This window comes from Microtus pennsylvanicus, chromosome 14 (genome assembly GCF_037038515.1).
Source record: "Microtus pennsylvanicus isolate mMicPen1 chromosome 14, mMicPen1.hap1, whole genome shotgun sequence".
Classification (NCBI taxonomy): domain Eukaryota; kingdom Metazoa; phylum Chordata; class Mammalia; order Rodentia; family Cricetidae; genus Microtus; species Microtus pennsylvanicus.
Genome location: NC_134592.1, coordinates 41,158,019 through 41,182,196, shown reverse-complemented (window position 1 = coordinate 41,182,196; position 24,178 = coordinate 41,158,019). Strand labels below are relative to the sequence as shown.

The window sequence follows — 24,178 nt, the reverse complement described above, 5'->3', positions numbered from 1 at the left end:
TGGATGAATTGAGGCAAGAAAACAAGTGTGCAGCGGGCGAATAGGGCGGGCAAGGTAACTGGAGAGGAGTGGGCCAGGTTGCTGGCTGCTTTGTCTTTGGGAGGGATGCTGCTGCGGGGTGGGCAGGGCAAGGCAGGGCAGGCCAGGCTGCTGACTGACTGGGCTCGGCTGGGGTGTAGGGACGCCGGCGGGGGCGACCACGGGGAGCGGGGCGGCGCTGCGGGGGCGCGCAGCGGGAGCGTCTGTGCGCGTCGCGGGTCCCCGAGCGCGCGGGGCCTGCCGAGAACGCGCGCGGCCGGGCGCGGCGTGGGTACCCCAGCCGCGGGCGACCGCCCCACAGCCCCTGACGCGACCATGGCGACTGACAGTAAGTGTGGGGGCCCCGGGAGAGGTCGGGGGACCTGGGGTGGCAAGTTCTTCTCCCGCGCGCCTGTCTTTGTGGCAGGCTCGCGGGAGCAGCGTCTGGGTACCTCATCTCCGGAGCGGGGCCCTGGCCACCATGCCCATCATCCCGTGTTACCGGGCAGGACAGGGGAGGCCAGGAGGTCCGCGGGTCTCTCAGGGGGGATGCGGCACCTGACTGGAGGGGACACTTGATGCAGGGAATGCAGCGGGGCTGGGCCTCACAACCCTTTGGGGACTGACTCTAGGCCCAGAGCTAGCTTTTAGGGAGCCCAGTATTGGGGCGCTGTGAGTTCAAGGTTCCTGGAGTTCTGAGTCAGACTGGCACGCCCTCCTCCTGCTGGATGGCCCCAGTGGGCTCTGTTCCCGGGCCCTTAAGCCTGAGACCTTGTCTGGCTGCCATGAATGTGAGGGGCGTGCAGGGAGGGAAGGTTGAGATCGAAGACTGGAAGTGTTGGAAGGCTCTGGCTGGCCTACTGTTCTTGTTGTTTTTGCTGTTGTTTTCGGAAATTAGGATTGCTGCAAAGAAAACTAATTACATGTAGCTGGAGCTTGACCTGTTGGTGAAGCACAGAGTAGAACATTAAGTCATACAAGGTCTATCAGGTGTTTAGCATAAAAATCAACCAGTAGAGATCAATCCTTTTCTTGTTCTCAGTTCTGCTTGTATATCCAAAAAGTGTCATCTGGGGAGACAGAGTCTAGGGGAAAGAAATGATAGATTTAGGTTTTTATTAGTAAAGTAAGGAATAATTACACTTGGCCTTATTTGTATAAATGGTAATGAGCAAGTTCTAGTGTTAAAGCTCTTCTGTCTTCAGGTAAGGGGCAACAGGTGAGAGGCAGGTGGGGACATCATGGCCTCCTTAGGACACCTAGGCACAGTTTGCCTTAGTGTTAGCAGATTGCTTTTATTCCACTTTTCTCGTCTCCCTACATTTCTCCTTGAGGGAAAAACCAGCTGTAAAGCCAGGGAAAGTCCAGACTGTTGGATGCTAGTGATTCTTGGAAGGAATCCAGAAGGACCTTCTCTGTGAACACAGCGTGTGAGTATATGCACAACACAGAGATGTTGCAAAAATATTTGCCTGGCAAACAGTCTCACACACAAATAGGATGAGACCCAGAGAGAATGCCCTTGTGTCCAGACAGCTCATAGTTTGAAGGGCGGTTTCCAGAGATGCAGAGAAGTCGGAGCCTCAGGTGGTTCTCAGTAAGTCATTCTGAAATGGTTAAGCAGCTAGGTTTGTTTTGTAAGTGGTGGTATTCAGAGATCTCTTGAGCTGTAATGGGTACTCCAGATAATTTGGTGTTTTGAGAGTGAGATGTCTCTCCGGTTTTCTTTCCTTTATGGCATTTGTTGCATTATTAAGACTTTTTATCATGGCTCTCCATTTTCGAACCACTTGTGGCCTGATGTTTTGGGAGTGTATTTGTATGTGTGCATGTTCATGTGTATTCTTTTAAGAATAAGCTTCCTTGAGGGACCAGAGACATGGTTCTTCAGTTTCCATCATACATGTTGGGTTGCTCATTGTCAGCTGTAACTCCAGCTCCAGGATGTACCATGCCCTCTTCTGGTCTTTGAGGGTACCTTTATCATCCGCAAAGACTCTCTCAGATATACATGCACACACATGTAATTTTTTTTTTCAAGGCAGGGTTTCTCTGTAGCTTTAGAACCTGTCCTGGAATAGCTCTTGTAGACCAGAATTGCCTCAAACTCAGAGATTTGCTTGTCTCTGCCTCCTGAGTGCTGGGATTAAAGGTGTGCACGCCACCACCACCCGGCCAGAAGTAAATCTTTTTAAAAAGGAAAAATAATCACTCAAGATATAGTGCATAAAAATATGAAATTGTCAAAGATTGAATACTCTGATAAAAAGAAATAAGAAGAATAAATTCTTAGGGACAACAGATATGTTTTCATTTGTTGAAAATAACTAGCTGAATTATGCCCTAGGAATCTTGGGCAAGTTTTGAGTTGCTGGGTCTCTAGAGATGTTGCTGATAAGCATTTTGTGTCTTAACGGATTCCTCTGGTCTCTTTTGGTTGTTCTTGGTCTATTGCAAGAATGATCTCAAGTCATTTTTGCCTGGTCTCGTGCAAAAGCTTATTGCTGCCAACCCACAGGCAATCTTCCCAGTAGCCTTTCCTTCCCTTCCACTTTCCCCCAGCAACCTGCAGCTTCTTTTATTCTCATCTTTCCTCTTCCATCAGCAGTTTGTACTCTGCTCAGTGTGGAGGGAAGTGAGCGAGCCAGGGTAGGAGGAGGTAAGCAAGGCCTGCCCTAGCAGGTAAAGGTGGGGGTTACTGCCAGACAAGTGCTTGACGTGTTCTAGTACAATGTGTAGACTTTAAAGGAAAGTTGCCTGAGTGAAAATAGACTCATTCTTGAGTAAAATTATCTCCAATCACAGTCATTATTAAAGCATTTACAAATGATGGTTACTAAAATTGCAGGCAAGGAGAATTACAACCTACCTGGAAACTTAGACTATGTGTTGGTGTCTTGAGAAAACACACCATGTCCTAACACACACCATCAAAAACCAGTTCCAGCCAGAATCACCTGTGGCTCCTGAACTAGCGTGTAGAAAGCTGGGGAGGAGCAATGGGCTGCTAGTTCTGTACCAGCTTGACACAAGCTAGCGTCGTCTGGGAGGATGAAACCCTAATTGAGAAAATGCCTCCGTAAAATAGGACTGTAGGGCATTTTCCTAACTAGTGATTGATGTGGGAAGGCCTGGCCCATTGTGTGTAGGATTCTCCTGAGCCGGTCCTGGGTGCTAGAAGATAGCAGGCAAAGCAAGCTATGAGGAGCAAGCCAGTAAGCAGCACTCCTTCGTGGCATCCGCTCCTGCCTCCAGGTTCCTGCCGTGTTGGAGTTGCCGCCCTGACTTCCTGTGATGATGGACCAGTGATAGGGAAGTGCAAGCCTGTCAAAGAAACCCTTTTCTCTCCAACTTGCTTTTGGTCATGATGTGTCGCCACAGCAGTAGAAACCCTAACTCAGACAAACAGAATACTTAAAGTCTCAAATTCGTTGGGGGAAACACAATTATATATGCTTGTGTATATCTGTAAGTGTATGAAGTCATATGAACAAGAAAGGGTTAAGACAAATGAAGCAGGATGGCATTCGGTAAGCCTGGTGGCTCCTCATTCACTTCTTGCACTTTCTCTCTCTCTCATATATATATATATATATATATATATATATATATATATATATATATATGTTGATTTGTATTCTAGTAATTCTGGACTAGTATTTTAGAGTTAAATTTTTGAAAGACTCACAGATTGGGGGCTAGAGAGATGGCTCAGTGGTTAAGAGCACTGGCTGCTCTTCCAGAGAACTCAGGTTCAATTCCCAGCACCCACATAGCAGCTCACAACTGTCTGTAACTCCAGTTCCAAGGGATCTGACACCTTCACACTAATGCACATAAAATAAAAATTAAATAAATTATATTTTAAAAGTTCATTAAAAAAAAAGAAAAAGAAAGACTCACAGTTATGGACTCCTAACTTTGGGTCGGCATGATAATGTTAGCTCTTTATTGTGGAAAATATTATATGTGCTGAAATATATTGGAACCCCATGTACCCGAGTACCCCAGCTTTAGGAAGTATCTTGTTACATCCATCGCTATGCTCCTAATTTAATACAGGTGTTTTGAAAACAAGTCCAGGCATGGTTACATTAGCAGTGGAGGCTTTAGGGCACCTGTAGGCACACTTCCTTCCTGTGTTAAGTAGCAAATCAGTAAATGGCTTTTAGGTCGGTGTGACATACTAGCAACAAGAGTCTGGGGAGTGTGTTGGCATGGCATTTATGGGTTATGTCCAGGTTTCAGCGTAGTTATCAGCAATGTAGAAGGAACGCTCTGAGAAGTTCCTGGTTCTTATCTTGTTCTCTAAACTTCTGCTTTTAAAACCAAGAATGAAATTCCAGGGGAAAAAAACATGAAGAAAGTATGGCGACAATATTCTGAGCTGATTAGTCCAGTTGATGTTATATTAATAAAGCGTCTTGGGAGTTAATCTGATATATACATTTTCATACTATTTTGAGGTGAGTCCTACTTGTTTTACTTTCTGCTTGGTGTTTTGAATTGGTACACACACTGATAGTTTCTCATGACTGACTTGGCTCTAAATGCATATAGAATGAGTCCCACATGTTTTATAACAGCAATGGGCCGGCTTTCTCGGGAGGAATCGTCCTGAATATAGTGGATTTGCATGACATTTACTCGTAGGTCATTCGGTGTCATTTACCACTAATTGCTATGTAACATCATGTATTGATAAACACATATCCAAGATTCCATTTAGCAATGGAATCTATCTATGGCTATCTATACAATAAAATAAAAGTAGACAGTGACAGCTCTTTTTAGTGAATTGGTTCTCAATATTTCTAATTCTCTGACCTTTTAATCCAGTTCCTGATGTTATGGTAACTCCCAACAATAAATTTATTTTCATTGCTACCTCATAACTGTAATTTAGCTATTTCTATGAATCATAATGTAAGTATCTGTGTTTTCTGATGGTCTTAGGCAACCCCTGTGAAAGGCGCCGTGACCATAGGTTGAGAATTGATGTTTTAGAGGGTGCGGGAGGTTACTGAAACACACTGAAGATCTGCACGGTAATCGTCCTATTAAGGATGCCGCACATCTTATGGTAGGGGTTTGCAGTTGTGGATGGATGCCATCTCTTTAGAAGATAGATCTCTTCTTAAAATTGACTATCGATTTCTAGGTTTTTTTTTTAGCAGCATAGATTTTCATGTTGTCAGAGTGTGATATTCCTTGGATTCTAATTTTAGGAATGCAGAAAGTCACACTTTGTAGTTTGACTCAGAGTGCAGTGAAGGTTAAGATTCATAAAATGATTTTATCCGCCCTATATGGAAACTACCTTGGTTTATGTCAAGAGAACACTCAAAACATAATCGACCAATCATGCCTGGGTTTTCAGATCTGCAATTCAGGCATCTTAGAAGCCCGGATAATGAGTGTGGTTCAGGGGGAGGGACCTCTGCTTGGTTTCAGAGGTGCCTGAGCTATGTACTCTGGCTCTGCCACTCAAAATGGCTTGATGATTTCTGGTAAATTACCTTCCTAGAAGAAGCAAGCGAGATGATGCTCAGCTCCTGTCACATAGTAGGGCTTAAATAAATATCTATTCTTTTCTTTCCTACAAGATGCTTCCCATAGTTTATAGCCAATTTCACAATAACAAGCCAGAAATAGGGTACCGAGTGATTAATTCTATTATTGCGAAGAATATAAAATGAAGACCAAATGTTCTGTTCAGAAATGTAAGACTCTAGAACGAACCATGCAAGGTGCCGAGGTCTAGATTTTAAATAGAAGCATTAACCTAGAGTTGTCTACTCTCATGTTAATTGTGTTGTGTAAGTAAGCTTGTGTGTACTGTTGTGTGTGCACTTGCTAATGAACACAGATGCTAGTGACCTTGAAAAAGCTGAGTGCTGGGCTGAGAGGAGCCACAAGTTCTGAAAACTTTTATGCTGATTTGAAGATGGTGATCTCTTCGAACTTGTGGCCCAGCCTTCATTTGGGTGTAGCTGATGGGTACCATAGGACTGGATGGGTTCTGCTTCAGGGTACCTCCCCAATTCTATACCACCTGTTTCTGGTGTTTCATAAAAGCCCCTCCAATGATGTTGGTAACATGAGGAATGGTTACTTGTCCCATTATCAAGCATTGCAAAGGCTGTATCTTCTAGTATGTACCCATAGACCTTATCTGCTTGATACCTCCCCTGGTCCTGACTTGTCCCTCTAGGTCTTGCTTCTGAGAGCAACCCATCTCTCTTTAGAATGTGGCTCCGGCAAGCCCTGTCTTCACATTCCTAGCCCCCCCCCACGCTTGAAATCTGTATCCCCAATCTGCTTTCTTCTTTGGTTTTGTGCTTCCTTTCTTGTTTTGGTAGACACATGTGGACTATCTTCTCAGCTTTGCAGAGTGCCAGTAGCTCGGCTGCCGTCAGCCATCCCTCCCCTGACTCTCCACAGTGGGCAGCAGAGAGCACCACCCTCTGCTCCAGCAACCTCCCCTTGCAATGTGTTTCATAATTGATCAATTCGCATAAAAATCAACTCTTCATTTTCGTGGTGATAATTCAAATAAAATAATGTTTTTCTACATTGTTATTTTTCTCTGTGCTTACATTGAGCTTGTCACCTAGTGCCGTATAAAGAATTTCCACAGGCGTAGCAGCTTAAAAATAGCAGATCCGTCAGCTCACAGCTTCGTAGGTCAGAAATCTGCAAGGCTGTAGCCAAGGCCTCAGCTAGGGCTGGGTTCTCACATGAAGATTTGACTGGAAAGGTTCCACTTCTGATACCATAAGAAACTGGCATGATTCGGATTATAGGCCAAGGGACCAAAGGCCTCAATTTCTTACTGGGTATTGGCTGGAGGCCACCCTCAGATCCTTCCTATGTGACTTGTCCTAGCAGACAGTCATTTATTTCATCCTGGTAAGCAAATGGAGGGGTGTTGGGGAGATGGCTCAGTTGGTCAAGTACCTGCTTCATATGCACGAAGATCTGAGTTTGGATCCCGAGTACCTATGTAAAAATCTGGGTGTGCTGGGGAGCACCCATAGTTCCAGTTCTGGGGAGGCAGAGATGAGGATGATCCCTACGGTTTTCTGGCCAGCCAGTTTAACCTAATGAGGGAGATCTAGGTTCAGTGAGAAACCTTGTTTCAAAAATTAAGGTGGACAATAATTGAGGAAGACATCTGGCATCAACCTCTGGCCTATGGACTACACACACACATGCATATACATGTACACATGCATACATGCACACACACATATGCACACATGCACATGGCCCACAGAAGAAAGTTAGATGGATGATAATATCTTGTATAATAAAGACACAGCATTGATAGCTCCTCATTCTTTTGTTGGTCGCTTAAAGCATGTCGTAGGCATGAGTCCCAGCTACAGATGACACAGGCTGCTAATGTCTGAAATAATTGCTTTGGTCAAAGAAATTCTTCCTCTCCTGGGGCTAATGGATGCCAAGGTGCTTTGCCAACGTGTGAGGTGCTTTGAAGAGGACAGGATGTTATTTGAAGTTTAAGCTATTTTCATTGAATTTAATTATTGCATATGTGTGTACGTATGTCTGTGTGTGCACGCACATGCTATGGCACACGTATTGAGGCCAGAGGACAACTTTTTGGGAGTCAGTTCTCTTTCTATTGTGTGAGGCCTGGGGATTGAACTCAGGTCATCAGGCTTGCCAAGCAAGCACATTTACTTACTAAGCCACCTCCTTGGCTCTACTTAACGTTTTAAGGCTCATTGTGCATATGTTATGCACACCTAATTATTTTATTCATTTCCTGTTATTGTTCTTAATTTTCTAAGAAGGTGGCAGAGATCTAGACACCAGCCAGTCCCTGACTATTTCATAACACCTCTGGATGAGATCATACTGCTGATAAAAATCTTTTATAAACAATTAGCTTTGGTGGTGGTGGTAGTGGTGTTGGTGGGGGAGATGGAGATGGAGATGGTGGTGGTGGTGTTTGAACTTAGGGCTTCCCAAGAGTTAGGCAAGCACTCTTCTGCTATACTACCCACTCCCAGCCCAGTTGATTGAATTCTCTTCAATGACTGACTTTGAATTTAGAATATGAAAGTCCTTTAAGGAGGTTGGGTAGTGAAAGCTGATTTGTATTGTGCTTCACAGAACTCAGAAAAACCTTAACTTTGGTGATGATCCCTTGAAAACTGCTGTGTAGTAAAAGAGATGCAGGCATCCTCAGTAGCTACTGTGGTCAAGGTCAGAGTATCCTACTCATCAAAAATTGAGTTAGACCTTGGAGAAAAACATTCCAAACAGTAAATTGGCTTACACTAAATGAGAAGAAAGGGGAGGGGTTTGATATTATCATATTTAAAAAGGCCCCTCTCCTCTGTTGTAGCCCAATCACCCGCTATTTTCCCTTGACATCTTTGCCAACTCTCTCATCCAGAAGCCATTGCAGATCCTTCTAGACCTCTAAATTTATATTATTTTTTGGATTTTATTCTTCTGTATATGTTCCTTGAGCTATTAAAGGTAATAGCTACCTTTAGAGAGATTTCCTCAATTTTATCATTTTTTAAAAAAATAAACATGACGACTCACATATGGTGGCTGCCTAAATATCCAACAAATTCCATTTATGTATCTACTGGGAAGCACTACCATCTCAGGTTGAGCTTGGACCCCCAGAGAACTGAGGTTGTGGTCCCCAAAATGTTTAGATGATCTGTGATTACAAAATTATTTTCATAGGAATGAGGTTGGATTTATCTTTTCACTCATTTGCTCAAGAGTACACCACAGGTGACCTTACAGTGTATTTCGATATTTTTCTCCATTTAAAAAGCTTTCTCTATTTTAACTTAAAATATGGTAAATATTAACAAATAGAACTCACAACAGTTATGTCATAAACACTATCCTTTTTTTTTGGTTGATTTTTAAAAATAGACACAAGCTAGATTTACCTGGCAAGTAGAACCACAGTTGAGAAAATGCCTCCATCAGATTGCCTGTAGGCATGCTGTAGTGTATTTTTTGATTAATGATTGATGTGAGAGGGACCAGTTCTCTAGGGACAGGAGAGGTAGGCAGAGTAAGCCACAGAGAGCAAGTCAAGAAACAGCACTCCTCCATGGCCTCTGCTTCAGTTCCTGCCTCCAGGCTCCTGCCTGGAATTCCTGCCCCAACTTCTCTCAGTGATGAAGTGTGACCCGAGAGTTGTAAGACAAACTATGCCCTTTCCTCCTCAAGTTGCCTTTGGTCGTGGTGTTTATCACAGCAATGAACACCCTAACTAAGACACACACCTACTTCGACATTCAGCTGAAGTATTCATACACTGCTTAACTTCCTGATGAACTTCATATGAAAAGTCTTTTCCCCCAAAATAGGAGTTTTCTGTGTAGCCCTAGCTGGCCTAGAACTCACATTGTAGACCAGGGTGACCTCGAACTCAGAAATCTGTCCACCTCTGCCTCCCAAGTGCTGGGATTAAAGGCTACAATGCCTGGCTTGATGGAAAGTCTTTTTTTTAAAAAAAATATTTATTTATTTATTATATACACAATATTCTGTCTGTGTGTATGCCTGCAGACCAGAAGAGGGCACCAGACCCCATTACAGATGGTTGTGAGCCACCATGTGGTTGCTGGGAATTGAACTCAGGACCTTTGGAAGAGCAGACAATGCTCTTAACCTCTGAGCCATCTCTCCAGCCCGATGGAAAGCCTTAAAGATGATTTTTTTTTAAAAAAAATAGATTATCAGGTTTTGTTAAATTGTTGCAAATACATTGCTTAGTTTTTGTTCATTAATTTATATCTATCCAGTTAAAGTAAATTTCAGAGAAAGAAAATTAATAATAATGAACTTATTTGGGAACTTAAAAATTTCAAAGTACCAAAGAACTTTTTGTTGTTTATTTTTCAGGACAGGGTGTCTCTGAGCAGCCCTGGCTGTCCTGGAACTCATGCTGTAGACCAGGCTGACCTCAAGCTCACAGAGATCTGCCTGTCTCTGCCTCCTGAGTGCTGGGATTAAAAATGTGCACCACCACCAAATATCTTTAGAACAGACATTTGTGAGCCACTCTCTTCTCTGTGGAAACATGGTTGAAGGACATCTCCCTTCTGCTGCTTGAAAACCTAGTTCTGGCTGTCCACACGCATTTGAGAATGAGGAAGACTATGATTCAGAAATACATTTATTGGGGACTGAGCTCTTGGTTTTTAGAGGAGGCAATCATTTTCTTTACAGACATTCCAACTTCCTGCCTCTGGTTCTCTGTGCAGAGAGGTTTGTGTGTATAAGCAGAGCTATCGGTCTTCTGTGTTGAGTCTAGGTGGTGGTAAGTCTGTCAACACTCTTTATTCAGAACAGAATCTCCTCAGCACGAGGAGATGCAGGTGGCTCCCAAGCCCAGAGCCTCTCTGATTTGCTTTCTCCCGAAATTAAAGAGGTCTCTGGAGATTGAGTGCAGTGGGCAGCCTTAGCCACCATAGCAAACCCCCATTGCCTGGAAGGCCCTGCATCAGAGACCAAGTCTCTCTGTCTGGAGACTGAAAGTCCAAGATGGTGGTGGCGGCAGTGTCAGGGTTTGGTGTGGCCTTTCTTCCAGGCCTGTGGATGGCTTGCTTCCCTCCCTGTCCACACAGTGTGGAAGGAGAATGCTGTGAAATGCTCTCTTATAAAGCCACTGACCCTATAGGATTATGGGTCTCCCTTATGATAATTTTCCTGAATCATCTCTTTATTGCACTGGGAGGCCCTGGAGATTAGGGCTTGGACAGAGCAGTTCTGAAGGGCAGATACAGTCTATGACGCTTAGCGGTCTCCAGGCTACACTCTTTCCACTGCCTTCTAGCTAATTCTCCCACGTTCCTAGTCCTCATCTGTCTTTTCCTTCTGAAGTATGGGTGCTTCCCTGGGCTGTACAGGGTACCGATGACACGAATGTTAATTTCCTTTGTCTCCTGGCTCTCTGCATAGTTCTGCACCCCCACCCGCCCCAGGCTTCTCCCTTGTCCCTGGTGTGACAATTCCACAGACAGACTTTCAAGACCATCGACTCTATTACTTGTCTGTTAGTGTGATAGAATGCCCTGACCAAAAGCAGCTTTGAGAAGAGGTTTATTTTGGCTTTACAGTTCCAGAGGGGGATAGTCTAGTGTGGCCAGGAAGCCATGGATGCTTGGGCATGAGGCTAATCACATGTCCTTTACGTGAAGCAAAGAGGGAACAGGAAGTGAGGTCAGGCTAAGCCTCAAAGCCTGGCCCCAGTGACTACCTAAAGTTTCCACAACTTTCCTAAGCACAGCAACTAGCTGGAAACCAGGTGCTCAAATGCATGAGCCTGCTGGGGGCAGATCGTATTCAAACCATGCCGTTGTTGTCTCCATTTCGTGTTGAGCCTGTCTAGTGAGTGGTAAAAAAGTTTATTATTTTTTCTGTTTTGATACCTTGTTTTTTCTTCATTTTCTCCAATTTTCCGAGACGCTTACTATTTCTCCTTTTCTGAGACAGGGTTTCTTTGCATATCCCTGGCTGTCTTAGAACTTACTCTGTAGACCAGGCTAGCCTCGAACTCATAGAGATCCACCTGCTTCTGCCTCCTGAGTGCTGGGATTAAAGGCGTGTGCCACCACCACCCCACTTTGAGACTTCTGGTCTTTCCATTTGTTTTAAAATTATTTATAATTTCTTGAATCATCCTTATAGTGATTGCTTTTAAAATCTTTGTTATAGATATATTTATGTTTGGTGTTGTCTGTTGACTGTTTTGTTCTTATACCTTTGTATTTATTGAATTTTATTGCCTTTTAGACATTTGACATTCCACAGTAAGACTGTGGTTTTGGCTTCAGTATTATAATTTTGGACCCAGCCTCCTGTTTATGTTAGAAACTTCCTGTCCTCATCTACTTTTGTGGACTGTGGCTTGGTTGGCAATTTTGTTTTCATAGGCCCTGCAGTGTTATTCTGGTCCTCCTTGATGGTGTGTTACCTGATGCTAGCTTGAATTCTGGGTAGTGTTTTTCATCATAGTTCAGTTTTGCAAGTTTTCCTTTGTTGATTCAGGTTGATTCCATGTGTGGGTCTTTTAGGTGTTTGCTTCAGACTTCATACACAGCCTTCTAAGCTTCTTCCCACCAGTTCCTCTATTATCTTCCATTTGGGGGAGACAGTGCTTCTTCTTGCTGTGTGTCCTCAGCAGTGTGTACTGTGGGGTGGTAGAGTCTTTCCTCTCTACAGCATGGGTCAGGGAAGAAGGGGGAGCCACTGCCTGATTCCTTATGGTCAGGGCAAGGGTAGTCACAGGTCCCTACCTTGTCTACACACACAGGGGGAGGGACGGCATGCTGCCTGGTGTTAGGATAGGTCAGGGATGGCCACAGCACCTTCTCTATGTAGGGTTAGAGAGGAATGCTAGCTTTGACAGTGTTGCCTAGAGGAGGGTGGGTATGTCTTACTGTTCTGCTCTGCAGAGATCCTCTCTTCTAGTTCCTGGAGCTAGTGAGAACGTTCCTCAACTGGGGTGTCCTTGTTCCTTCAGGAGACCTTTGACAACATCTCAGCACTTCTCCGTTGTCTCTGTTAGAGGAGTTGTGGCGTGTGGCTTATTGAGGCATGGATACGGCTGAATATCCTATAATACAACAGAGTTCACCTGATCCTGGTTAGGGAGATGGTTTAGTGCAAAAAATTAGGACCCGAGTTCAGATCTCTAGCACTCATTTAAAAAGCCAGGTGTGGTACTGCACACAGGTAAGCCTAACACTAGGGAGTGGAGACGGAGGTGGAGCCCGAGGGGCCTGCTGGCCAGTCAGTGTAGTGGAACTGGTAAGTTCCAGGTTCAGTGAGAGACCCTGTATCACAGGTTAACTTGGAGAAGTCACTGAAGAAGACATGTTAGCCTTTGGCCTCTACAGGTACCTTTGTGGGCTACTGCAATCGTTCCCACACACAAGTGCCCCCCCCCAGAGTCACTTGACCCTAGTTTCAGTGGGGCTGTATACAGTGAAGTGTTCTTAGAGCTTTTATTTATTTTATTCCAGAAGTGAAAAGTCCCTTTAGTATTTTTAATTTGTTTTTGTCCTTTGGCATCTGTCACTGGTGGGAGGTGTAACTTACAATTCGGTTTTAGGTAAATTAGCTTCTCTATTTGGTTAGCGATAGAATGCCCTGGCTGCAGAAAGCTAGAAGTCTCCCTGGGACAGTCTTGCGTATGTGGCTAGCTCAGCTGTTGTTGGCTAGCCACATATGCGTCTCAGAGAGAACTGTTTGTTGAGATAGTAACTTCCTTAAGACAGCCTACTGTACTTGAGCAAGCAGTTCCAAAAGAATGTCTTAACCTTAACATAAATTCTAATTGGTCTTAATAATAAAAACCCTGAGTTAGATATTGGGGGCTGAAAGCTAAAAGATCAGAGAAGCAGAGCAGGCAGTCACTAGGTCTTACCTCTACAAAATCCTCAGAACCAAGGGGGCAAGATCCTATCTCTACAAATCCTCAGACTGAATGCCGTGAGCTCTTGTCTCCTCCTGCCTTATATTCCTCTCTCTATACAACCATATCCCTTCCTTTCTCCACCTCCCTAGTGCTGGGATTAAAGGTGTGTGACTCCCAAATTTTGGGATTGAAGGTGTGAGTCACCATCACCTGGCTGTGTTTCTCTTTTAGACTGGATCAATCTTGGGTAGCCCAGGGTGGCCTTGAACTCACAGAGGTCTGTCTGCCTCTGCCTCCCAAGTGCTGGGATTAAAGGCGTGCGCCACCACTGCCTGGCCTCTATGGCTCAATAGCTCTGCACTCTGATCTTCAGGCAAGCTTTGTTTGTTAGATCACAAATAAAATATCACCACAAACCTGCATATACCCTCTGCAACTGCATCAGCTTCCAAGCCCACTCTATGGGAGTCCTGACTAGCTCCTTTCCATTTGCATACATAACTTCCATCCATGGCAAGGTTGCTACCACTCACTGTGCTAATTGCGGTAGTCTAAGCTGTTGAGGCCAGACTTTCTTCTCTTTCTTCCTTTAGTTTCTTTACTCTGTACTCCTCAGTCTAACATTTTGATGCTCAAACCCAGGGGAGCCTCTGAGGCCCCATTGGTGGCGCCAGGCCTTCTTTCTTGATTCTTTTGACTTTCTTACCACCCTTTCCTACCCTTGAGACCTGTTCCTTCAGGAGCATAGACATCCTATATGGGCACACTTTGTAGGCTAACTAACTACCAGTTGTGTCCTGTGGCCTCTGCCCCCATGAGCAGAGCAAGTCCCAACGATGGAACACTGGTTCTTGGTACTTTATTAGTGCTCTGTGTAAACCTAGCTCTGGCACTCATTATCTTCCCACCTTTCTTTCCCATTCTTCCTCCTTCTCAGACCACCTCTGACCTCCAGATGGTCATTCTCCATTTACCTTTGCTTTGCATCTGTCCTTGGACAATGTCATTCACTGGGCCTGTTTCAGAGGAGCCCCATCAGGTCTTGGGAACTCTGGAAGTTCCTCACTGTTTATTGGCCCAGAGACTCAGAGGTTCAGAAGCTCTGGGAGCTTCCCACTGAGCCTTTTCATCTTTTAACTTTCCTGGAATCTAAATGCAGGGACACTCACTTTTAGCTAGCAGGCATGCTGGCAGTCGATCCCTAACTCAAGGGACGTTCTGGGAAGCAGGTTCTGACATTCATTCTTACCTTGCTCCAGAACCCACTGTGGGATCAAAATTGTCCATTCCAAAGGACATATCCTTAGTCTGACTCCAGGCTAATCTAAAAGAGCTCCATCTGGGGGACCTCAGATTGGCCACAATTGTTTGGCTTTCAGTTCAAATCTGGCCTCAATATATATTGGACAATGGCCACTGCTGACCTGAATTTGGAACTTTTTGATTTCAATATTTAAAAGATTTAATCAACTTCATCAAACGAAATGGAGAGTGGTCCAAGGTTTCCCCATATAAGCCCCAGAAGCACTCAACCACCCCAGGTTCCTCCTCCTAATTCTTCTCACCCACTTCGGCTCTTCCAGCCCCTTCAAAATCACAACTTCTCTGTAGTCTCCCCTTCCCCCCTCCACACACCTCCAACTCTCTTTTTTGTCTTCACTCCTGTTCTCTGCTTTATTTCTCCATTTATGAACTTCAGGCTTTAGCAGCTCAAACTTCTAAAGCTAATTCCCTAAACACTCCCTCAGATGCTAATCTGGTTGATAAGCACTTCCCCCATGATCAAAAACATCTGGTAACATTCTAGAGGCAGTTATCCTTCTGCAGCTCTGAGAGACTGGTCCAGCAGGAATTCTAGCTACTGTATCAGACTCAGCTTTCTTGAGCTGAGACCACGAAATTCCTTCCTGTTTCTTTGCCTTGCTATTTTGGACCTACCTTCCTAGGCATCTCCTTCTGTATCCAAACCAACCCACCTAACCATCATTTTATTTTTTAATTTAGAGAAGAGTCTAACAATTCACATTTGATCTGGAAAGTGGTGGATTTCACAGGGACTTGAAATGTCTTGATTGGGGTTGGGCTCACTTTACTGGGGGAGGGGTTGAGTTCACCATGAGTGAAAAACAACCACGTGGTTTGCTGCCATCTTGGCTGGGTCTCATCAAGATGGAAACAACCACGTGAGTTGGCTGCCATCTTTGCTAATGATATCATAAAGAAGACAAATGTCGTGTGATGTCACCATCTTTCTTAGTCAATGTTATCACATGTCTCAAGCGACACCCATAAAATGTCATAGTCCTATTGAATCCTCTGGAGATCACTGTACCCTTTTTATATTAGACTAAAGGATTAAAGAGGGGACATCAAACCTCTAAGGTTTTCTTTTAATTTTAATGTTTTGTTTTAATTTTGATATCGCTTTTTACACATTTACCATCTTCTAAGGAGACCTAAAAGTTTTCCCAGCCACACGTCTCCAATACTGGCATACTAACAAAGAGAGCTAACCCCTTGAGATTGACAGGTACCAGCAGATATGCAAGGATAACTTGTCAAGTGCTAGACAGGCTGCTGCCAGTGAGGAGCTGGTACAATAGGCTCTGCCGGGTCTCAGTGCCTGTTAGTTCCAGACCCATTTTGCTCTAACTGAAATGATTTTTTTAAACCCTTAATACTCCTTTGTTCCACACATCTGTTTTTGTTTTTGCTCAATCTAACATTGCTAAAAATTTCTATATTAAATTTCCCTTTTACAATAAAAGTTATAAAAATAGGATCCCAAGCCAGGCAGCAGTGGTGCGCACCTTTAATCCCAATACTCAAGAGGCAGAGATCAGGTGAATCTCTGAGTTCCAGGCCAGCTTGGTCTACAAAGTGAGTTCTAGGAAAGCCAGGACTACCCAGAGAAACCCTCTCTCAGCAAACCACACACACACACACACACACACACACACACACACACAGGATTCTAACAAGCTACAGTGATCAAAATTTTGGTTTATTAAAATATATTTTTTGTATGGTTATGTTTATATAGTTTGTCCATTTGTGATTATGGTTTTTTATATCATGTACTTATCCAATTGACTTATAAATAAAGGGTCATGTAAATTAAAGTTGGTAACTTGGCCCAACTTATTTTGTTCATAGTAAAACTGAAAATAAAAAAAATATATATAATAAGCCAGGCGGTGGTGACGTATGCCTTTAATCCCAGCACTTGGGAGGCAGAGATGGGTGGATCTCTGTGAGTTTGAGACTAGCCTCCTGGTCTACAAGAGCTAGTTTCAGGACAGGCTCCACAGCTACAGAGAAACCCTGTGTGGGTAAGTCAAAGGTTTTGCTGGCCCAGCTATGGCTTCCCACTATGGAAGTCTTTCCTCTGTGTTCACCCTTCTCTTTAGAGACTGAACTCTGATTAAGATTCATTGAGTGGGGGCTCTATGGTCTCCCTCAATGAAATTAGGAGACTTTCCACAGCTGCAGAACATTGGGAGATGACCCACAGTCTCCTGGGACCTCATTGACCTTGGAGGATGAGGGGGAAAATAGTCTCCCTTTTAGTCTGACTACATTATAGTAGACTTCAAATGTGGTTACCAAGCACCCAGATCAGTTATACCAGTCTGGTGCTTTTAACTACCGTGTAATATTTTAATAGTTTATCTAAATAAACTGATTAGACATACATTTAGTTTTTAAAAGTGGTATTCTTAAACCTTATAATCAATACTATATAAGCAATAGCATATATATTATTTGTAAGTCTCACCCTTTATGCACCTTAAATAACTCAGGTTAACCTTCATAACTTCCAGAAGCTTTCTAGCTTTTTTCACTTTGTAAATACCCATCTATCTTAATCTCATACGTAAATCCTTCTTTACTAAAATAACTTATCTTTTTATCCTTGTAAAGTTTTTTAAATGTCTTAACGCCCTGAGGCATACCCACTAGCATTAACAAGTGAATTTGCTATCCATTATGAGACTCTTCTCCCTGGGAAAAGGGAGGACTAAGTAATGTCTACCTCCTCTTCATAAGATCCCAACAACAGATCAAAGTTCAATTTTAAAGTTCACCCTGGGGAACCAGGGAGTTTATTGGGTTTACTTACAGGGATTGGTAAGGGTGTGTGGGCGACCCAGGAGCAGTCACGCTGGAAGGTCTTTACTCAGAATGCATGAGGACATCTTACAGTCACACAGACCATATAGAACAGGCTCTGATGGCCCGCCCATCCCCTCTTTGTGAAGAAGTAGTAAAATTTAGCAAGTCCTGTTGCCATCATTTCAAGGATCTTGAAAAATCCATGTGTTCATTTTGTTTGTTTTTTAAAGAGGTCATAGTAGTTTCAAAAATCTTAAAATGCTTTAATATATATATATATTTACTTACATATAAACACATTTAAAAGCAATAGTTATATTTTCTCTACAGAGAGGGCAGTTGTCTAATATGAAAAATAAACTATCCTGCAGTAGGCATATCAGCTCTGAAAGTTAATTCATGCTCTCAAGTAATAAGGACCATGCTGTAGAACCACACTTGGGATAAAGATCAAGGAGATAACATTTTGATCATAATTGTATGATTATGCATATCTTGTCCTTAAAGACAGGTTTTAGAATTTTAAACTTAAAAGTTCATATTAATTGTTTCAAAGATTCAGGATCATTGACCATTTTCTCATATATATTAGGGAAATTACTCAGGATATCCAAGGGATGTCCTTGGAACACTGCTAGACATCCCTATAAAAATGACTCAATAGGATTCTATTTTTCTCTTAAATTTGTCAATTGGATGCTGACTTTCAATGACTTATGAAGCTTGCAGGTGCTCATGCAGGAGTCTGATCTAACAAACTGCTGATTACAGTTACTGTATCCTTCTACAGGGCTCTGGTACCTGGCCCAGCCAGTTGTACCATTAAATTTAACCTTACCAAACAAAACTTACGTTAATCTTAATATAATTCCCCCCTCATTCACTTTATATCTTAAGGTTCCCCACAAAGTTGTAACACAGCTATGAGAGAAAATCACCAGTCTTCCTAACGCCTGTGGCAGAGCCTGCCAAGGGGTCTTGAGATGGTTACCTTGCATGTCCTCTTCTTCCAATAAAGGCAAAACTACTCTTTTAACTGTGCTCTCAGTAAGACTTATGATAGTCCTTACATTTTCCTTTGTGTGTTATAAACGCCACCTCACTTAACACACTCCAAGGATGCGTCCTGTCATTGAATGGATGACTTATGTACTGGTGACTTATGTCTTTGCCATGTTAAGTTTCATTGTGGCTCTGTAGATAGACCTTCCTCTGAGGCAGCTTGTTCCTTTTGTTAGTTTGAAGCAGTTAAGAGAGATCTGGGATGCCAAACTCATAAAAACAGATCAGGTGACCTCTGAAAAGGTGACTAAGGGGTAGTCCAGCTCATCCCTCTCATTGCCACGCTGGGCATTTTTTCAGCACTCAGAATTGAAAAAGCTGGACTGGAGGATTCTTTACATCAGTTAACCTCTCTGTCTCCCCAGCTCTCAGAAAACCTTAAAGAAATTTCAGATCAGGTTAACACCGTTCAGGGACAGCTTGACTCTTTGACTGTGCAGAACACCAAGCTTAAAGAAGGCTCTCCATGGAATGTGTGCTCTCCTCCAGGACCAATGCTGCTTCCACACCAACAAACTAACTGGCTCAAGATAAGGCTCTAAGACCGAGGGAACAGACAGAGATGTAGCCACCTGCCTCTTCCTGGGGATGGGGTTTCTCTCCTCTTCCACACTGGCTCCTCCCCTGGATCACTCCTCCCCCCCCCCCATCCTCATCCTTACATCCTTATCCTGTCCTTCACACGCGTGGCTTACTGCACCCAAGCCTCCTTAAATAACCAGGCTTTCCCCTACACCCAAACGGGAATCATGCATGTAGAGGTCAGTGGCTTTCACTGTACAGCAGGAACAGCTTCTCCTGTTCCTGAGCGTCTCCAAGAGTTCCTTTTAGAGGCTGTGGAGGAGCTGTGACTGCAAAGAACCTTTGTCCCTTCCACCCCAGACCTGGTACAGTTCTTTATAGTAGTCCTCTGTTGTCTCCTGTTCCCTTCCTTCGATCCTGTCTAGATCCCTGTTGCTTCTGCTCACTTACTCCTGGCAGTGGGACTCGGGGCTGTCATCCCCAATGGCTGGACCTGGGGGGAAACATTTCTTTTAGCATCTTGTACTTACCTTACAGTACAACCCATAACTTTATCCATTGCCATCCTTATTTCACCCCCATTTGGGTGCTCTGCCATCTCTTAACTTTTCAAAGTAAGCCTTCTATGGCCTCTACTCATATCTCTCCCTCTAATTTCCACGCACGAGAGCTGGGTACCACTCTTAAACAAGAGTCTCAGCTCTTACAAGCAGTCAGTTCCACGTACTCATCCACCTTCCGGGTCTGTCTGCCTTCCGAGGTTGAGTGGTCCTGAGCTGCTCCTGTTCGCTAGTCACTGTGGGTTCGCACCCTTCTCAAGCTATCTCCTTGCACAATGACCAACTTCTTTCCAGATCCTAAACCCTAACAGAGCTCCCAAGACAGCTCTTGTTTTCTCCAGCCTTTTACCATGCCCTGCTCTTCCCACAGTCCTAAACACTGAGTGGTTGCTGTCCTCCATCTTGTCAACTCTCCCGGCATCCTTTCTGATTCACCCCTGCCAAATACCCATGGCCCTTTGAGACACAAGGCAAACCCTTCTCCTTGTCCTTTCTGCGAGCTCCTATCTATGGACATCCACCTCCTCTCACCAGCTCACTCTGTCTGTCCCACTTCTCCTCCTCCCTCTTCCTTCCTGGGCAACCTCCCAGTTTCACTCTGGAACAAAATCATCTGTTTTCAGCCCTCTAATGATCCTTCTTCAAAAATTTCTCTAAAAGTACATGGCTGCAATCCCATGATCCATCACAGCTGATCAAGTTAAAGCTCTCTTGCCAAGTGACCATAGGAGCCTGCCTTCCTTTCTTCTTTCCCTCCTTCCTTCCTTGCTTTCTTCCTTCCTTATTTCTATTTCTTCCCTCCCTCTTCCTTCCTTCATTTCATTTTTCTTTAAAAAATTAGATAGCATCTTCTTACTATGTAGCTTAGGTTATCCTTGGACTCACTATGTAGACCAGGCTGGCCTCTATTCACAGAGATACTACCTCTATCTCCCAGGTGCTAGGAGTAAAGGCTTCTTCCACTGCATCCCCTTTTTCAACAGACCCTGAACTACCCTGTCCAGAGAAGACCCTTCTCAGTTTGAAACAGCTAAGAAAGAGACAATGCTCCTACCCCCTTTTCGTTTTGTTTTCAGGGTCTGTGATGATAGAAATCCCCGAGCCAGTCTTGCTCTATCTGCACAATTGTCTTCAGCTAGCCACATCAGCATCTCAGAGCTGTTTGCAGAGACAGTTTCTCAAGATCGCCTGCTTTGCTTGAGCAAGCAGCTCCAAAAGCAGCAGCTTGTAGACTTCCCAGCATTGTCCTAACCTAGATAACCCTTCTCCACTGTGCTGTCTTCCCGTGTCTAAACCCCTTGCCCACCCTGAAAGTCGCTGCTCCTCACTGTGCTAATAAACACAGTCTCATCTGTTGAGGTCAGACTTTGATCTCTTCCCTGTTCTTTGTTTCTTTGTTCTGCAGTCTTAAATCTAAGGCCCAAATCTAAAAGTTTCACATTTTCTTTTAATTAAATTTTAACCACTGTATGTGGATTTGTTTTTATTTAGACTTGTTGCTTTTAATTCTCACCTCTGTTCAATTCTGGAAAGTTCCTCGTCATTCTTTCTGAGTGTTTCCTTCTCCATACTCCCTCCCATCTTCCTGCCTTAGACCTCCACACAGGGACATCTGTGTAAGCTTCATGGTGTCTCCCACCTGCTGACCCCGTGTCGACTCCTCTCCTCTCTTTTCACTTGGGAAAGCTCAGCTCACCTTCCCTTCCTTCCAGCTCCATGCCTGCCTCTTCCTTCTGGTGATTTCTTCGGATCTGTTTTCTATTCCATGTTCCTGTTGCCCTAGCCTAGTCTGCTACAGGACCCACTGAAAACTATTTTTATATAGTGATTTGAAAAAAAAAATCCCCTTTTTGGTAACACTTCGCCACTGCTGATGGGAGTGCAAACTTGTATAGCTGCTTTAGAAACCAGTATGGTGATTTCTCAGAAAATTAGGAATCAATCTACCTCAGGACTCAACAAAACTACTTTTGGGTATATACCCAAAGAATGCTCAATTATACCACAAGGACATGTGCTCAATTATGTTCTTAGCAGAATTATTCATTGTAGCCAGAACCTGGAAACAATTTATATGCCCCTTAACTGAAGAATGGATAAGAAAAATGTGGTACATTTACACAATGGAGTACTACTCAGTGGTGAAAAATAATGACATCTTGAAATTTGCAAGCAAATGGATGGAACTAGAAAAAAAAACATACTGAGTGAGGTAATCCAGACCCAGAAAGACAAATACAGTATGCACTCACTTGTAAGTAGATAATAGACGTAAAGATAACCAGCCTACAGTCCACAACCACAGAGAACCTAGATGACAAAGAGGGACATGCATGGATCCACTTAAGAATCAGAAAAAGACAAAATCTGCTGAGTAACTTAGGAGTATGGGGGATAGGGAGAAGGCAGAAGGGGAGAGGGGAGGAAGGAAGGGGAGTGGGAAAAATGTATAGCTCAATAAAACAGTAATAAAAAAGAACAAATACAAAAAAAATCCCTTTTCATAGTGCTTTATTTGCCTCACATGTGCGAGTCCCAGGCTCAGTCCCTAGCACTCCCTGGTGTCCCCAACAGAATTTTTCACCAATGCATTGTAGTTGTGCCTGTTTATGAGCTACAGCGTGGCATTTCAGTGTGTGTGTGTGCACAGCATGCTACAGCGTGGCATTTCAGTGTGTGTGTGTGTGTGTGTGTGTGTGTGTGCACAGCATGCTACAGCGTGGCATTTCAGTGTGTGTGTGTGCACAGCATGCTATAGCGTGGCATTTCAGTGTGTGTGTGTGTGTGTGCACAGCATGCTACAGCGTGGCATTTCAGTGTGTGTGTGTGTGTGTGTGCACAGCATGCTACAGCGTGGCATTTCAGTGTGTGTGTGTGCACAGCATGCTATAGCGTGGCATTTCAGTGTGTGTGTGTGCACAGCATGCTACAGCGTGGCATTTCAGTGTGTGTGTGTGTGCACAGCATGCTACAGCGTGTGTGTGTGTGTGTGCACAGCATGCTACAGCGTGGTATTTCAGTGTGTGTGTGTGCACAGCATGCTACAGCGTGGCATTTCAGTGTGTGTGTGTGTGCACAGCATGCTACAGCGTGTGTGTGTGTGTGCACAGCATGCTACAGCGTGGCATTTCAGTGTGTGTGTGTGCACAGCATGCTACAGCGTGGCATTTCAGTGTGTGTGTGTGCACAGCATGCTACAGCGTGGCATTTCAGTGTGTGTGTGTGTGTGTGCACAGCATGCTATAGCGTGGCATTTCAGTGTGTATACACAGCATGTAAGGAGCAGGGTAATGGCACCTATCACCTCAAGCAACTATTACTTCTTTGTTCCAGCCCTAGGCCTTCACACCCACACTCTTTATACAAGTTGGAAATAGAACTCCTGGGGGCTGGTTTCTCTCTAACTCGCCACACCCACTCCCGAGTATGTCTCGAGGGCTCTGCTCTTCGGTGAACAACTGTTTTGCTCTTGCTTCTGTGTTGCGCTGCCGCAGATGAACAGAGTCTGTTCTCAACACACAGACACACGTGATTCATTCACTTCAAAGACATTTGGATACAGTGGTTTAAATGGGGAAAAAAATGTCCCTCATAGTCTCTGGCATTTGAATGCTTGGTCCCCAATTGGTGCCATTTAGGGAGGCTTAGAAGGTGCAGCCTTGCTGGAAGAAGGCCAGCTGGGGTGGGCTTTGAGAGTCCACAGACTCAGGGTGTACACTGTTTGCTCTGGTTCCTGCTTGATGTGGACTCGCAGTGGTTCCTGCCCTGTGGCATGCTCTCTCTCTAAAACCGCAGACCAAAAGAAACCCTTCCTTCCTTGGTCGTGGTATTTCACCACAGCGATGGACAGGTAACCAGCACGGAATGTAGAGAGCCAAATGGTGTTCTGAGAGGCAGAGGTTGATGTCCTAGAAATGTAAATAACATTAACTGAAGACCAGACATGCGCAGCTTAAAGTCCTGCAGCCCTTCTGCTCTGTGCCTCCCCTGCCCACTCCCTAGTGTCTCCAGTTCTCTACTGAAAGATCTTCTGATTCATTTTTCTATGGAGTAATCCCGCTGTTCTGTCTCCTTCCTTTTCTCCAATAGTCAGGGTTTTCATTACAGACAAGAGAACCCACACAACTATAAAACGAAAACCAAAACAAAACCCCAAGCCCCCAAACTGATTTAGCTGTTGACTACAGGCCGCTTACAGAGTCAACGAGGGGACCAGGAGAGCCACTTACTAGTCAGCCATTCAGTCACAGGGAATGTCTGCATTCGTTTACCGTGTCTTAATTGCTTTTGTTAGAATTTCCTTTTTGTTTCTTTTCTTTGGTTTTTCAGGACAGGGTTTCTCTGTAGCTTTGGGGCCTGTCTGGAGACCAGGATGACCTCTAACTCACAGAGATCTGCCTGCCTCTCCCTAGTGCGGGGATTAAAGCTTGGAATTTTCTTGATGCTTTTCTTCTTTTTTGTTTTTGAG

At 44.1% G+C, this 24,178-nt stretch overlaps 1 protein-coding gene across 5 annotated transcripts in view; it reads left to right on the top strand.

The window, feature by feature from the left end:
* Positions 1-238: 238 nt before the first annotated feature.
* The window catches only part of Syt16 (synaptotagmin 16), a 234,854-nt gene continuing 210,914 nt past the window's right edge, over positions 239-24,178 (top strand). For 3 of the 5 annotated variants that reach the window (XM_075948757.1, XM_075948756.1, XM_075948755.1), the window contains exon 1: positions 239-367. In XM_075948757.1, the coding sequence (XP_075804872.1) occupies positions 355-367 (13 nt within the window). In that variant the 5' untranslated portion in view covers positions 239-354. The remainder of the gene's footprint in view (positions 368-24,178) is intronic. The other 2 variants (XM_075948753.1, XM_075948754.1) reach the window with 2 other exon arrangements.